Source organism: Argiope bruennichi, chromosome 9 (assembly GCF_947563725.1).
Source record: "Argiope bruennichi chromosome 9, qqArgBrue1.1, whole genome shotgun sequence".
NCBI classification, from domain to species: domain Eukaryota; kingdom Metazoa; phylum Arthropoda; class Arachnida; order Araneae; family Araneidae; genus Argiope; species Argiope bruennichi.
Genome location: NC_079159.1, coordinates 37,197,718 through 37,214,658, shown reverse-complemented (window position 1 = coordinate 37,214,658; position 16,941 = coordinate 37,197,718). Strand labels below are relative to the sequence as shown.

Here is a 16,941-nt window from a genome sequence, read left to right as displayed (position 1 = left end):
AAATAAAAATAGAAAAAATAAACAGAAATACCCTTTCAATGATTATTTAAAAATCAAGAATTTATAAATTGGCAATATTTCAGATATATATATTTCTCTGGTAAAGTTTATATTTATCTCTAATTTCCAAATATTTGGCACAATAAAAAAAATTGTAAATATTTCTTAATTGTGTCACTTGAAGATAAGTGTTAACCTTTAAATTATGGATAGAAAGTCCCTAGAATGCCTCTGGAGTTCTGGTGGAAAAACAGAAACATTTTTTTTTTTATTTCCAAATCCTTGTCAGTTAAAACAGTCAGTACTTAACAAACATTCAAATCTATTATCAACAACAATTAATTTACCCATCAAATTTATTATGAATAAAATAAAATTTAAGGGGGGGGGGGTGAATACAATATATAAGTTGATTAGAATTATCTCAGACTAGGTTTGTTAGGGGGAAAATTTGTCCTAGTTCCACACGTAACGAAATAATTTAGCTAATTTTTATTTAATTTTGCCATCCATAAAAAGAAAGCTATTATATTAATTTTTAAAATCTATAATGAGAATGTTAAAATAAATTAGGAATAAAAAATTGCTACTCACTGATAAGGTTCAAAATGACTAGTATAATTTAAACATGACTCCTTCCCCTATAGTAATAAAAAAATAAATGTATACAGCAATACATAATTTTGTAAAGAAGAAGAAGCTTAATAATATAAATTAAGATTAAAATGTAAAATTACTTGAATGGAAAATTTGCCACTTTTAAGAGTTATTTCTTTATGGTATGGTTGAATAACAGGTAAACCCAAAGGGGTCACCCACTCTAAAGGTTCACCAGAAACTCTAGTTATATGTTCAGCACAATCGGTAAACCAATCCTGCAGAGAAAGAAGTTTGCAATATAAGATTTCAAAATTGTCTTTATTTGATACCAATTCATGGTAACCAGATTATTTAATTTCAATTCAAATTTAAATATCATGTTATAATATCTACCAAGAAAATATTTATAAGAGATCAAAACTTTAAAATCTAAGGCCTTATGTGTTTTTTATTTCTTTATGTTTTTTTAAAATTCTTTTTTGTACTAATGCAACAAAAATATATTCTCAACTGCAACATAATACAGTTAAATCCCTCTACTGTAGCCGCAAGTGATGGATTTGAGTATTTTGCAGTCCTAAAAAAAGTAGTGCACATTATAAAAATAGTAATACAGTAAAGTACTACAATACAGCACATTATTATTATTACACAAAGGTTATCAATTTTATTTCACATTTCAATCCATTTAAATATAATGATTTATTTTAGCAACTTTGTGAAAATGTTTTATTTATTTATTTATTGTTGCTGGTAATTGTGTGATATCCACATCTGAAATCATTATTATTTAAGCAGACATTTGATTTATAAATACATGAAGATTAATTATATCAATAATATAAAAAAAACTTTTATAATGAAAATAATTATGTATATCAGGAAAATGATAATTTTAGCTCATCACAATCATTTTGCAACTTCTAAATTAGTTTCAAAACAAAAAGAGGAATTGTCAAGTTTTGGAAATTAAAATCATTAATTTTGATAGTCCAGCAATAAAAGATTGGATTAGTACTGCAAACTGCTAATTCATTTTCACTAACCAATTAAGAGCAATTAAGATTTAAAAGTACAGCAATTAAATTAAGTAATGGCATAAGAATTTTCAAACAGCAGAAATGGATATAACAGAAATGACAAAGAACTGGAATTGGTTTTTAAAAAGCTAAACTTTATAAAATAAAGAATTGTTTCAAATATTAATACAGAGAAAAAAATAAACATGATTAATTGAACAATAAAATGAATAAATTTATACAGGAACTGCTTGAGGCAGAATAAAATAATGCAGAATTATTATATAAAAGAAAATTAATCAGTCACAAGAATGATAAGATTCTGATTCCAAAATATTGAAATCTGCATTTTCATAAAAACATGTCACATAATAATCATCAATAGGCAATACAATATGAGAGGTAAAAGCAAAGCAATAAGCCTAGATGATAATAAAAGCAAGCATTCTCAAAAATTGCTTTTATTGCTGCTTTATAATCAAAAATAAAAGCAATTTTTGAGAAAGTAAGATTTTGCTGATGGTAATAAGTCCACATTAATAAGCCTGAAATCTGCATTTCCATAGAAACATGTCACATAATAATCATCAATAGACAATACAATATGAGAGGTAAAAGCAAAGCAATAAGCCTAGATGATAATAAAAGCAAGCATTCTCAAAAATTGCTTTTATTTTTGACTAAGCATAATCAAAAGTAAAAGCAATTTTTGAGAAAGTAAGATTTTGCTGATGGTAATAAGTCGATTTTCTTTCCATGCATGTAAACTAACAATATTATATATAGAATATTTCCAGTAAAGTAAATTGAAACATTCTCTAGTAAAATTGGAATTGCTTGCATATTTAATCAAAAAGAAAAACAATTTATGTAATAAATTATTCACTGCAGTACAAATATATATATATATATATATATTCCACAAAATCGTGTAAGATTTTAAGGTCACAGATTTAAAATTTCATTACCTGAATCTCTTGGGTTGCAGTGAACATTTCCTTAATACTGAAAAATATTTTCTGCATTAAGTAGAGGGATGCCTCGTGATAATACTTTTCATCAAATTCTGGAATATCTTTCAACTGTTTTAATATTTGAAGCTTAGCACCATATTTTGTAACACCATATACAAATGTCATGACTGTTTGCTTAACAACCTAATGATAAAAAAAAAAAGGTTGACATCAATGACAAAATATTACACAGAATGAATTAGTATCAGAATAATATTTAATAATTGAAAAAAATTGCAACTTTGATGGAGTATCTGGTATAAGAGTTAGTGTATAAATACTTATGTTACTAGTACAGCAATATAATTTAAAAAGCATATTTTCTTTTTGCACAAAACAAATTAATTGGAGCAACAAATTTCAGTGATCATTTGTGAAAACATAAAAGTAAAAACCTACTAAATAACTTTATCTAAAGAAACATGAATGCAAATATGCACACATTTGTTAATTTTTACATCTAATGAAATTTTGGCATTTAATCATGCAGTACTTTTATTTATGTTTATTTTCATATGGCCATTTTTAATTCATATAGGTAGACAATATATCCATAAATTAATCATTTGATAAAAATTATCAACAAAATATAATTTTGTGACCATATATATTAGGATGATACTCAAGATCAAACTAGTCTAATTTTATAAATCTCAATAAAACATAAAATGTTTTTCTGCTTTTTGCTTTTTTCTGCTAAAGTTTCTGCTTTATTGAGGAAATTGGACAACATAAAGAAAGTGCAGTGTTTGAATTTCATGTTTAATTTATAAGAGTGCTGAATATTTTTAATTTTGTGCATAATATCCTTTCACAAAAATTTAACTGCTATAACAAAGTTATACCATGATTTTGTTCCGTAATTCGATCATATATTTTTTCAACAACAAATCTTTGTCAAATAATGAAGAGCCTAGTAAGTAACTTTATATATGTAAATAACCTACAGAAAAGACTTAATAAAATCTGATAAGGTATAATGCTAGAATATATTTTTGTTTTGTTTTATTTTTACTCTAATTAGTTAATCAATGTAAAAATTCATTTAAAAGCCAATTCTCAATGCCTAATTTGGCATGATAATGATAAAACATATTACTAAAATATTTAGACAGATTATTTTTTAAAATCATTCAATAAAGTGTTAGTATTACATATGCATTACTGAATGCAACTCATATTATATACAGACATTATAAACATACAATTCTAAGAAAATAGAATAAATGAATATAAATTTTAAAAAAAACATTTAAATTTTCAGACAAATACAGACCTTTCTTCTGACAAATCCTTCTAACTTTTGTGCAACTTCTACACCATTGGCTGCATCTTTTTGCCTTTCTCTTTCGACCTATATTAAAAACAAATATAAGAAATTGCGGATGATGATTTTTAACACAAAAAAAAAATAAATTAAGATTTTTAGAGTGAAACATACTGTGATTCAGGAAAAACAGATGAGAAAATTAATACTTTTTCAGTCTTACTATACATTTTAAAATATTTAAATTTATAGTTTTAAAACGCTGGAGATTTTATTTCTTATTATATCATGTTATCATAGTGACCTATGAATCAAAAGTCTTAACTTTTACTTTTTATATTAGAAAGTCTTACTTTTTTTTTTAACATTTGGACTAGAAAACAGAAAAACAAGTTATTTTTTTAATAAATAGTTTAATAATGGAAGCAGGGTAAGGGTTCAAGTCTTGAACAGTACAAACAAACACTCATGGCCAAATACTAATTCCATTGTAATTCCGTTTATATAAAATAAACCTTACAAGCAATCCATCTTATAACAATAATTGAATAATAATATCTAAGTAACATAATTGATAAATTTATTTAAAATAGTTCACAATCTTATGAATTTCAAGAAATAATTATATAAGATCATTTTATGAAAATATTTAAAAACTATTCACTGATATTGTTTGCCTTGTACAGAAATATATGGAATGAAAAGAAATTTAAAATACATGTATAAAACAAAACAGCAATTTGACTATCCCAAAATATTTTGAATTTTCTATCAAAAATTATATGAAAGAATAAATAAATGAATTTGATAATATCTATTCATAAAACTTTTTTTAAAAAAAAAAACACCTTTACAACATTTTTTAAAATTTGATATTGCATAGTTGGTGAATATTTAAGAATACAGTAAAGTAGAGTTTTTAAAGAGAGATATAACCAACAGGAAATTATACATCATATACGAAATAAAAAGATTCAATTATTATAAAATTCACATATTCATCCCATTTTAGTTCAATATTTTAATAATAAGTTTTTCATAATAAACATCTAATTGCCAAAAATCACTAATCATTGTTATGGAGTTACAATATAATTTTATAGACATAAAAGTAAGAATTTTCATTTAAATCTTCATTTTCTAATTTATTATTTTCTTAAAATAATACATTTTCTTAAATATCTTGCTTTCATCTTTCTTTTTTCATACTTTTACATTTTCTTAAAATAATAAATTAGAAAATTAGCTTTAAATTATAAGAATGAATAAAATAATGATTTTAATATTACTTATTTGAAAAATAAAAACTACTTTTTAAATATTATTTAACACAGACAGTATGTATTTAGATATTAGCAATAATGAAATGCGATTTGAGCCATTAGCGATTTTCATGTATGCAAGGAACTGAATAAGAGCAAGGATGTTATAATAAATGTCTTAAATGTTTATCATAATTTCAAGTTCAAAAATATTTTGTTAAGAACCCCGATCAAACCAAGTATCAAATTATGTATAATAAATTCAATTCAAATGAAACCTTATGGGTCACTATTCTTAATGAACTGGTAATGAACTAGTGAACTTAATGATAGTAATCAAATAGTATATATTAATAATATCATCTAGTAGAGATTAATAATCATTATAGACTTACTAAGGCAGATACGCCACTGTAGACATCTTGAGGTGCATCTGAAGGATGTAAATTAACTTCAACAGCACCCAATTCATCACGGCCCAAAGCAGCATAGTGCTGCAAGCCATTACAAGAACCATCTTGGTGGATAGGGAAATGTGACACATATTCTTCAGGATTAGGATGCCTCAAAGCTTTGGCCAGCTCCTGACAACAGGCAAGTGTCTGCCATGGCTTGTCAGAAGTTCTCCACCATTGTTGTCCCTGTGAAATACAAATTCTGATTTTCAGTCATAAAATCAAGATTAATTCAATTAACAAATTTAGGTAATTAAACTAGTTGTAGTTCATTCTATTTTTATTACACTGGTATTGTGAATATAAATATACTTAATTTAAAAGTATTCTTTTTCTCCCTTTTTCAGAAAAACAACATTGATGATAACCAATAAACCCAGAGGGATAAAAAGATCAGAATTTTAATGAAAGTGTTGATGGTGGTCAGGACGTAATTTTGAGTTTGGTTAGAATTGGATCTTCAACATTTTTGTTTGTTTGTTTGTTTACTTTGGATAGATCATGTAGATTGAACACATTGGACATAGCCAACCAAAGATATTCAAAATCTGCACATCAAATTCTACTTGTTCCAAATTTGCAAGTCATTGCAAATATGAAATAAGCAAAAGATTCAAAATTTGCAAATTAAAAAATAAAAATGCAAAGTTCGCACACTGGTGTATAATATTTGAGTTTTATTTCAATATATTATAAAAAATACTACAAAATTATTACTTTTTCATAAAATTATTACTTTAAACTAAAACTATGCAGGTGCTTTATTTATACTTTAATTTAATTTGAGTTTAAACCTGCAATGAAAGAATTATATATAAATCTTTTAACAAAAATTGATATAATATCTGAATATACAATTAAATTATAAGTAATATTTTTTAAATCATTAAAATGTCTATGTAGAATAAAATGTCAAAATATAAATTAATAGTTTTTAACGAATTGGAATATATTTAAATTTTTCTACTAAAAGCTTTTTTTCCCCTTCTTTTTCAGCATAATTCCAAATTTGGAAAACAAATGAGAAAATAAAGCATTAGTAAAAAGTATTTAGAAAAAAAAAGTCATTAAAATTCTTTTATAATCTCTTCAATAAGTCTCTTTTATGAAATCTTTATCTTGTTCAGAAATATTAAATATTGCAAATGAAATAAGTCATATGAAAATTCATAATCTTATTATTTTTTTGTACGTCTCTTTTACATTATTTAGTATCATGACCCGTAGAAGCTCTGACCTAAATGATCACATATAAATAATCATAAAAATTATTATTCATTATACAAACCTCAAATGGGTGATCCGCTGAATCTAAAATCTCAGGAATCTTTTCATTAGCAAATTCCAATCTTACCCTATGAGGATCCCTGAAAAGAAGGAAAAAACATATAATCAAAATCGAAAATTCATAGTGTTTTAATATTTTGCAATTTTACATAATAATGCATTTAATAAATTAAAATAAAATTAATTAACCTTTTCTTAAATCCAGTGAGATTGATTAATTGTATTTTCAACCAATCTAAACCATTTTTACCAAGAGGCTGTCCTTCCGCAAATAATAAAATACTGCGAATCAAGTCACTACCTAAAAAGAAAATTATTCCAAATATAGACAATTTAAAATTCTATGAACTATTACTTCTTGAATTAACAGAGGAAAATTAAAAATATGTTCATAATAAAATGAAAGCTTAATGCAAAGTAATTAATCTCCCTCTCAATTATTGAAAAAAAAACCCCCACTTTAAAGTAATTATTAAAAACAGCAATAGTGACATATTATTATGGATATAGTAATTTATATAAATATTTAAAAAGAATGAAATATTTACCTAAATGATTAAAATGTGGTGGGGTGGGATATACACGTCCTCTGAAATCTAAGTTATGTGGGAACCAGAAAACTTTATCGCGAAACTGGAAGGAAAACAATGAATTCATAATATGTAACAAATTCATGACAAAAGGTTTAACAGTCTTAGGTACAATTATTAATGAAAACATATTTTGAACACCAGCTTTATTTCTTTAATTTTAAATGGAAAATTATTCTAAGAATCTTGATCATTAAAAATAAATAAATAATAATTAATTTTCAAGTTCATTGATTACAACATTTAATAGCAACTCATGAAACATTTCTTTAAGGTGATTATATGGTTTAAAATGAGATGGTAAGGATAAAATAATAATAATAATAATAATTAATTTTATTGAAATAGCATTTCTCTTCTTCAAATTACTTATCACTGTCATATATATGTTACTGTTAAAGAGTATAATTCAGTTATTTCATAGATTAAGTAGGTAATTCATGAAATAATTAGACAAGTCAGTTAAAGTATATAATAGATGAAAAATTTCATACTTTACCTAGTTATTCAATGAAATAATTAATGATGGACCATGAAAGTGAAAAATAAATAATTTCAAAATTATTTTATAAATTAATTGATCATCAATTGCTAAAATTTCTCGAAAAATACATTTTATCCCTACTGCAGATGATATAATTAATTCATTGTTGTTCATATTGCTAGAATTAATTAAACAAAAAGGAAAAAAAAAAACATATTTTGCAAAAATAGTTATATTTAAATATTATTAAAAAAAATACATGCTCAGAAAAAAACTGTTGCTTCATAAAAACATTGAATAAACTTTTTCAAACGAAAATGTAAGAGAATATTAATTTAAATTTTATGAAATACCTTTATTTTACATTTCATTATTTATTAGAGTAAGGATTGCTGTGATGACACTTTGAATTGCATTATATATGATTTTTGAAACAAGCACACTTTTAGCTATTATACACATGAATACACCATCTAAATTCTACATCTAAAAGCAATGGAATGAAGACACAATGAACACACGTCACTGCAGAGCAGCTAGAACTGGTTCAAAGAACTTTTGAGTGTCATATTTTATACTTTAATGATCAAGTAATTGTTATTCTGTAGAATACCTAGTTAAATCGTAGAATTCAATAATTTTATATACTTTAATTGACTTGTATAGTTATTTCATGAAATACCTAGTTATTCTATGAAATAACAGATTTCACACTTTAATGATAACATATACATATAAAGGAGAAAGAATTAACTTGGGTTACATTTTTTAAATGGTTAAACCACGATAATCAAAAGTTAGCATTCATCATTTAAAAATTAAACTAATATATATATATATATGTGTTTGTAAACATATTTTAGGGGTTGCATGGCCAAATAGAAGAAACATTTGAAATTTTAAACTTCAATTTATTTCACCACAGAAGGCATAATTTATGTACAAAAAATAAGTGGTAAGAAATAGGACAGTCTACATTGTGACATAAGAGCAGGTGAGAGCAGATTTTTTCTTTCAGTGACTTTTACTATGAGATTTTGATAGGGATTACTTTGGCATGTGTCGATTCAGGAACGGGATACTTTAAAAGAATGTTGTAAGCATTAAAGATTTTTATCCCTTCACTCGGAGAATGAGAAGATGCTGAGACCTGCCGTTTTATAGATTACATGTAGAATTAATTAAATAAAAAGTGGGAATTTTATCAAGAAATAAAAGAACATTTTATAAAAAAGCTAAATTAAGATAAAGATTGGGAAATTAATTAGTTTTTAAATTAGATTAAGAAATATCATTACACACATGTGTGTGTATATATATATATATATATATATAATATAAGCATTTCATCTAATAAAGAAAAAGGATAAAGGTATGATTTAAAAACTTCCTTCTGTTTATTTGTTGAAAGATCGAAAGATATATATATATATATATATATATATATATATATATATATATATATATATATATATATATATATATATGGGATGATCTTTCAACAAATAAACAGAAGGAAGTTTTTAAATCATACCTTTATCCTCTTTCTTTATTAGATGAAATGCTTATATTTTATGCTTTTTAAAAGATCTTTATTTAAACTATGACACGGAACCAGGGTTGCAACTCTTCTACACTCATGCTGAGAATATTTTAAGTACATGACATCCCAACTTAACACTGGACAGTTAAGGGTAGAGAAATTAGACTGTAAGATGCACAACAAAGCCAGAAGTCTGTATAACTTAGAAATGAAATTTGAATTTAAGCGGTTAGAAAATTATTTAAACTGAATTTATAGCAAACAATTAAAGCAATGTACCCTGATAATATCTTATATATGAATTTCACATTCTAATTATTTATTTAATGGCTTTTTTTTAATTATGGAAACTCCTTTCTCTCTAAAATAGGAAAAAAGGAAATTAAATTATATCTTTAAGATGTAGTAATTAAAGGCTAAAAATATTGTTCTAAAAGACTTTTAGATGATAAAAGATAAATAGTTCTAAGTATTCTAAAGCTATTAACCCTCCCCCCAAAATTAGTAATTAATTTTTGACAAATACATACATGATTTGCAATGCTAAGTTTGTAAAGACAGTCGAACCACAAACTGCTTGCTTCACACTTTTTCTTTTTTAACTCTCTTTTCTGTTTCCAAATTATGGCTTTGTCTCTTTTAGACATGAAACTAGAAAGATAAAAAGTTATTTAAAATTGAGGTAAATAGTCTTTTAATAATGATTAAGGAAGAAATTAGAAATTCATAAGAAATAAGCAGAATCTATTTTAATAGGTCAAATTTTGAAAATATAGATTTCATAAATTCATAAAACGACCCCATAGAATAAATTTCAATACTACTAACATTCTTTTTTACCATACTAGATGGATAGTTTCATTTTGTAAAATTATAAGTTATTTTAAATCTAATTTCAGATAAAAAATTGAAATAAGATAATTTATATTTAGCTAAAAATTTAAATTTAAAATATGTGTGCAAACTATTCAACATCAAGAGAAGTTCTCTTCATCAAAAATTCTAATTAAAAAAAACAAAAAAAAAACTAGGCCTACAAATAAATATGACAAAAGACCATAGCAGATTATACACTAAAATCCCAGAAAACATTTATTTTTAAAGTTTTAATAACAATATATAATGAATAAATAACCACTATGTACCTTTAGTAAAATAATAACAACAATAATTAAACATTTTTTCAAAAAATAAGTAAATAACTTTAATAAACAAAATATCACTTTCTACACAACAATTGTGCAGTAAAAATTAAGAATGAAAATACAGCTGAAATTCAATAATTCCAAAGTCTTTTTTAAAACTTGTCCTTTTTTATTTATTTATTTACTACATTCTACAAAAATAAATTGCTTGAGCAAATTAAGGATGTTGACTTATGATCTCTGGAGACAAAAAGCATAGATATATTCAATTAATAAACAAATTCAAAAATAAAAGCAAAATTTTAACATAATCAACAAAAACTCAAGACACAAGGGGCAAAATTGAAATACCGATGAATTGAAATTAAAAATATTATACATAAAGGAAAAGTATTATTATTTTTATTACATAATAAAAGGTTTCAGTATAGTAGAAATGCAGCATAAAAAATATTAGACTTAGTTTAATTTCTACTACATTACTAAGGTCATTAAGGAAAGTTCAAATGCTATGAAAATAATACAAACAAAAAATAATAAAGCATCAATACTTTTCAAAAAATGTCAACACTGAAAGTTATTCAAAAGTTCTCTTTGTTTAACATGAGAAAGAGTAAATACTTACGAACTAATTTTTGGAGCTGGTGAAAAATTATTTGGATTCAAAGGCACATCTAATTCTTCATTTCCACCTTTTCGAAAAACATCAATGATTAAATCCAGAATCTAAAAAATAGAATTTGATAAAAATGGAGGTTAATATGAAAAGATTAAAAAAAGCAAAGGATATTCAAAAGTGAAAAAAAAGATATTTACATCGTTTTAATTAATAATTTTTCAAAATTGCTACTCAACAAACACTGCAGAATACAATATAGCAATTTTTCCTTCTGCAGGATTAAAATACATATGTTCTTAAAATACATTTTAATTCAAGTTCTATCTATATTTGAGCATGAATATCGCTTAACTCTGAAAGAAAATCAGCAGGCTGTAATAGCTTAGTAGTTAAGGCTTTAGCTTTAGGCCCAAAGGAATGGTTGTTATGTAAATTTTCACAGTTGGAAAATAACTTAAATTAGAGACTAATAATGAAGATTGGTTTTCATAAATCAGCTGCTTTCATAATAATAATAATAATAATAAAAAAGCACAATAATACAGTTAGTTCAAAGGTGGAAAAGAAAGCAAAAGAAATAAAAATTTGACATTATGTTTTTCATTTTAACTTGACTCAACATGACTTGAAATAAAATAACAGATATTTGTTTGTACATATTTATTAACATTTTTATAAAAATATAGGAATCTAAGTTTTATTATTATAAACAAATTCCACGAAACAAGCTTATAGTATATAAACGTAATTAGTGTACTTACAGGTTTATTTATTATCCAAGGACAAAGTGAAAGACTATTTAAGGAATCAAAACATGGATTTAGCTGCTTTGAAGGTATAGTGGAATAATAAGTTGTTTGATGAATAGCATTTTCATTAAACCGGACAAATGGAGCTGAAAGTGCAGAATGAAAACTTACACAAATATATAAATTATTCCTCAGAAATGAATATATATAAATATATAAACAAAGAATTCACAGAAATCTTTTTGTTCAAACAGTATTGAATCATATAAAGTGCAAAGCCATCCATACATTAAAAATTATAAATATTTAAATCAGCATTCAGCTAATGAAAAAGGCATAAGGTTGGATGATACTGTATCATTCTGATATTTTGTATCAGATACACAAAAGTATTGGGTAAAAATAACTGATATAGACTAAGATTGGGCATTTCTCAAAGTCAGTCTTTGGATTCAATTGATAATATACTAGACTTTATTTGTTTCAATCAATCAATTCGTTTTCAATCTATCAGATCAATATAATTAGTTCCCTATCCTGCCTTGGTGATACTAATAGTATGCACATTGTTTCTTTTTAACTACATATAATTACTGCTGAGCCATTATCGTCCTTTACTGCATGTAACAGTGTACATACCACAGAAGAATACCAGCCTTATTTATATTACACTAACTATATCAACAAATCTTTTTCTTTCCTCTTTTCAGTCATATATCAAACATTGCACATCAGTGCCAACTGATGCCAAGTTAACTGGTACATCAGTGCCAACACCTCTTCCAAAGAAGCAAAATTCTAATTTGGAATCTTATTTAAATAAATAATCAATTAGCTTCACTACAAGTTCAAAATTCGATACCCAGCAAGTACTTGGTTTTATTCGGAATGCAGGGGGTAAAAATCAATTACTGGCTGAATTAAGCACATAATTGCCTGATACATCTGAGATGAGTATCAGTATCTTGTACTTAATACAGGAAAACTGATTATCAATTCAACTTTAAAAAAGCAATATTAACAGATAGGAAACATTATATAAAATATTTAAAATTTACAATACTTAATATACTGCTTAATGTTTCTACAAATATTTATTGCTACAGCAAATTTAAACATTCATTTGAGAACATATCAAATTTATTAAAAAAAAAAAGCTCCAAGCAAAATTATTTCAAATAAATATATACCATTTGATTATAACTATAATTTACCCACTTTTATACTTTTCAAGGAACCAGAGGAACAGTTACTTATATAATTAAAAATATCCAAGGGGAAAAAAGAAACAAATATTTTAAAAATGTACATTATTAATTTTATAAAATATATAGTTCTTATTTTTAGTATTTAAATAAATATCCAATACAAATTAATTAACTCTGTCTTCTACATCTGCTAGGAGATGTAGCTAATAGCTAGGAAAAAGAGACTAGGATAGAAACAGAATATTGAGCATTAGATTCTTGTAATCTGGTTATTTTTCATAGTATTTAATCTGTATGAAACATTTGATGCTAAAAATATATTTACAATAATAGCAACATTTAATCCAGACAAAAAAAACAAAAAAAAAAAAACATTGTTTTGAACCAAAATAATTTCAATCGGATTTCTGTTTGCATATTTTATTTTTATGTTCATGTTTATTTATTATGTTATGTTATGTCTTTATTTATTCATAGAATTTACTAAAATTGTTTTCATTCCCCTTTTAAGGACAAAGCTGCAGTTACTGGTTGTTTATGATGTATTTATCTCAATCTTCACAAACAAATTCCTTGACACACGATGTAAATGGCAGATAGCATGAACACTTGTAAATATAAATTTGATCATTTTGAGATACATTGTGTACATGAAAAAATCTGAGTGAATCATAAGTGTTACAAAAAATGGGGAGATGCTGAAGAAAGGAATGAAAGCAAGGCTATACTGTACCATATCAGATAGTTATCAATGTGTTGTCCATTTCAAAACATGTTCAATAATTTGGATTAAAAATTATTATTTTATTAATTTCTTGGTACAGAATGGTATGACAATAATATTTTCTATGGTACAACATAGAATGGATATTTTTAACAATAGCTTCATTTGAAAACTTCAGTTTAATAATATTAACATCTCATTTTAAAGCAATATCAGGGTTATTTGGGGGATGAACCTCATAATTTTGAACCATGCTCAGATGACAAGGATGATATCTCCAAACTTCCACATCAAACAAGTGGGTAGATCCTACAGATTTAATGTGTACTAGACTCAATTAATGGCATTTCTCTGGTGGAAGGGCCTTTGAATCTGAAACCCTCCAGTACCAAAACTGAGACCTTATCACTAGGTCACAACATGATTTTTTTAATTGAAATATATATGTTACTTTATTAAAAAAAAGCATAGAAAAAATAATTTATAATTTTTCTTCATAATAATGAACTATTTTCAATATTTATTTTTTAACTTAAACATTTAGACTAAATTTTTATCAAATTTTATTTTAAATATATAGCAAGTCAATAATAGTCTCTAGATTTAATAAATATATTTTAAAACAAACCAAGACTTACTTGATGTGATTAAAAAGCCACCGGAATCGTGCTTGACCCATGGTTTAGGAGGAGATAACATTGGAACTAATGATGCATCAAATTCCAAATATGGAAGTTTAGCCTCACGATAAAGCTTGCATAGTAAGTGATGAGTCTATAATGCAAGAAAATTATCAAAATATATTAAAGCAAAAGAAAGAAATTATAGAATAGGAAAATTAATAAATTTATTTAAGCAAATATTGAAATAAAGTCTTCTGGAATGGCATATAACTGCCATATGAATACATGATTATATGACAGCAAAATATGTGGTGAATGTGCATGTATCTTACACAAGAAGCATGAACCAAGAATAACCATCTTACAATATGAACAATCACGAAAACCTAAAAGTTTATAACGAGACTTCCTAGTCTGATTTCAAATAACAGAAAATCTACACAAATAATTTTCCTTGTTTAAATATTCTATGTTTAAGTTATGATAGATAACTAATATCATGAATACTTAAATGCAATTTACAAACTTAGTTCACATTACTTCTTGATTTAAAAAACAACGACTAATGGATAATTATTTCATCCATTTCTGGATAATTATTTCTAATTTTCCAAAGTATTACTTGCTTCCATTATCACAAGATATTAAATCAAATACTTAATTAACAGCTAAAAATATTTAGAAAAAAATCTCTACCCCAATATGTTTTGAGATTTTCATATCAACACCATCCCAATCATCTTCATAGGTTACAAAGAAAGCTGGAGTTACAGCAGATCTAGGGAAGAAAAAAGGAAAATAATAAAAAGACAAAAAAAAGTTGCTTGAATTTTAAAATAAGTGGCATGAAAGATAATTTTTTCAACAATAATTTCATTTCTAACCAGCCTCTAATATCTTGATCTTTTCTATCATTGTCAATTCTTCCATTCCAGTGAGTAAGAAGTTTTGAATATTTTCAAGTATGCAATAAGGTCAAATTTGTCAAATACAGTCACAACAAATACTTTTGAAGCTATAAACTTTTTATCTCTTCTTCTGCAATCCTTGCTGTGAGATGAAATGTAATTTACAAGATGTTTAATAAAAGCCTTTTCATGTTCATTGTCATGTAATTGATTCTACAATTGTCTAACTCTGCATTATTTTGTTCACATACACATACATATATTCTCAATCTAATCACACATGAAATACGTTTATAATAAATACAATTAAAAATGAAAAAAGATTTTAATACATCGTCGCTTTTATTGAAAATACTTATGAGACATGAAATTAAACCAAGAAATTATTATTAAAATACATTATAAACACTTTCAAAATTACATTCAAATACAAACAATTTTTTAGTATATTAAAATTTAAGAAGATTATCCAGAATTATAAATACAGAAATGAATTAATCTACTTTTCCTACTTCCAGCAAAAATAAAATAACTCACTTATTTGAAGCTTTATGACGTATTTTATTTGGATCAAAAGCAACAGTCCTTTGCAGAATATCATACAACTCGCTTCCAATCTAGGATTTAAATATATACATATTTTAAAGTATTTAAATATAGATAAATAAAAAATTAAGTAAGATTTAAAAAAAAATGTTTCAACATTTTTTTTTTTTTTTTTTAACTTTAGTAACCAACTACTTAATTTCTTAAAAACAGAAATAAAATACAAAAAACGTAGCAATGTCAAACGTATAATAATATTGGCATTCAATTGTATATTTCTATTAATAGAATATATTATGTATATAAAAACATATTATATATATTGTTATATTAGTTAACATATTATAAATTTTATATTAGCAACATTTTCGGTGATTTTATTTCTCTTCCTAATATTTATCAGTAAAAGTTTTACAATTAGACCGACTAGACAACTGCTTAATACCACTGGGCTATGGGGGGAGATTCAAAGTTATTAAGAAATGTTATAAGCCTAACTGCCAAATAAAGAAATTTGCAACATATACAAATTCTATGACTTATTAATAATAGGATTATATTTATAAAGTATTAGGAATATATTGAATAATTTGAAATATTTAAAAATAAACTGTAGTTTGATTAATTACTTATTTATAATATATTGAAATATCAATTCTTCGTGTTACAGCTTTTTGATAACAGATTCCACCTGGCATATCCTGTGGAATTATATTTAAAATCGAAGTAAATTATTCCTTCATATTTCATTAAAACCATTAAATGTTTTTATTTGTATATCTGTAATAATAAAGATGAATGTGTGTGCACATTGGCACTATACAAATACTATCTTCAGAACATATATATACCCTAGAAAGAAAAAAATATTCATCTGAAGTGATTTTCAAAAATGTAAT

General features: G+C 24.9%; 1 protein-coding gene across 1 annotated transcript in view; it reads right to left on the bottom strand.

Annotated features, from left to right (window-relative positions):
- Positions 1-16,941, bottom strand: part of LOC129984584 (DNA-directed RNA polymerase, mitochondrial-like) — a 44,156-nt gene that overhangs the window by 3,957 nt on the left and 23,258 nt on the right. Inside the window, exons 14-27 of the mRNA XM_056094503.1 lie at positions 16,034-16,113; positions 15,285-15,366; positions 14,604-14,739; positions 12,046-12,179; positions 11,291-11,391; positions 10,051-10,171; positions 7,452-7,536; positions 7,093-7,204; positions 6,905-6,983; positions 5,557-5,802; positions 3,909-3,986; positions 2,588-2,776; positions 738-875; positions 595-641 (exon numbers count right to left, since the gene is read on the bottom strand). Coding sequence (XP_055950478.1) covers positions 595-641; positions 738-875; positions 2,588-2,776; positions 3,909-3,986; positions 5,557-5,802; positions 6,905-6,983; positions 7,093-7,204; positions 7,452-7,536; positions 10,051-10,171; positions 11,291-11,391; positions 12,046-12,179; positions 14,604-14,739; positions 15,285-15,366; positions 16,034-16,113 — 1,628 coding nt within the window. The remainder of the gene's footprint in view (positions 1-594; positions 642-737; positions 876-2,587; positions 2,777-3,908; positions 3,987-5,556; positions 5,803-6,904; positions 6,984-7,092; positions 7,205-7,451; positions 7,537-10,050; positions 10,172-11,290; positions 11,392-12,045; positions 12,180-14,603; positions 14,740-15,284; positions 15,367-16,033; positions 16,114-16,941) is intronic.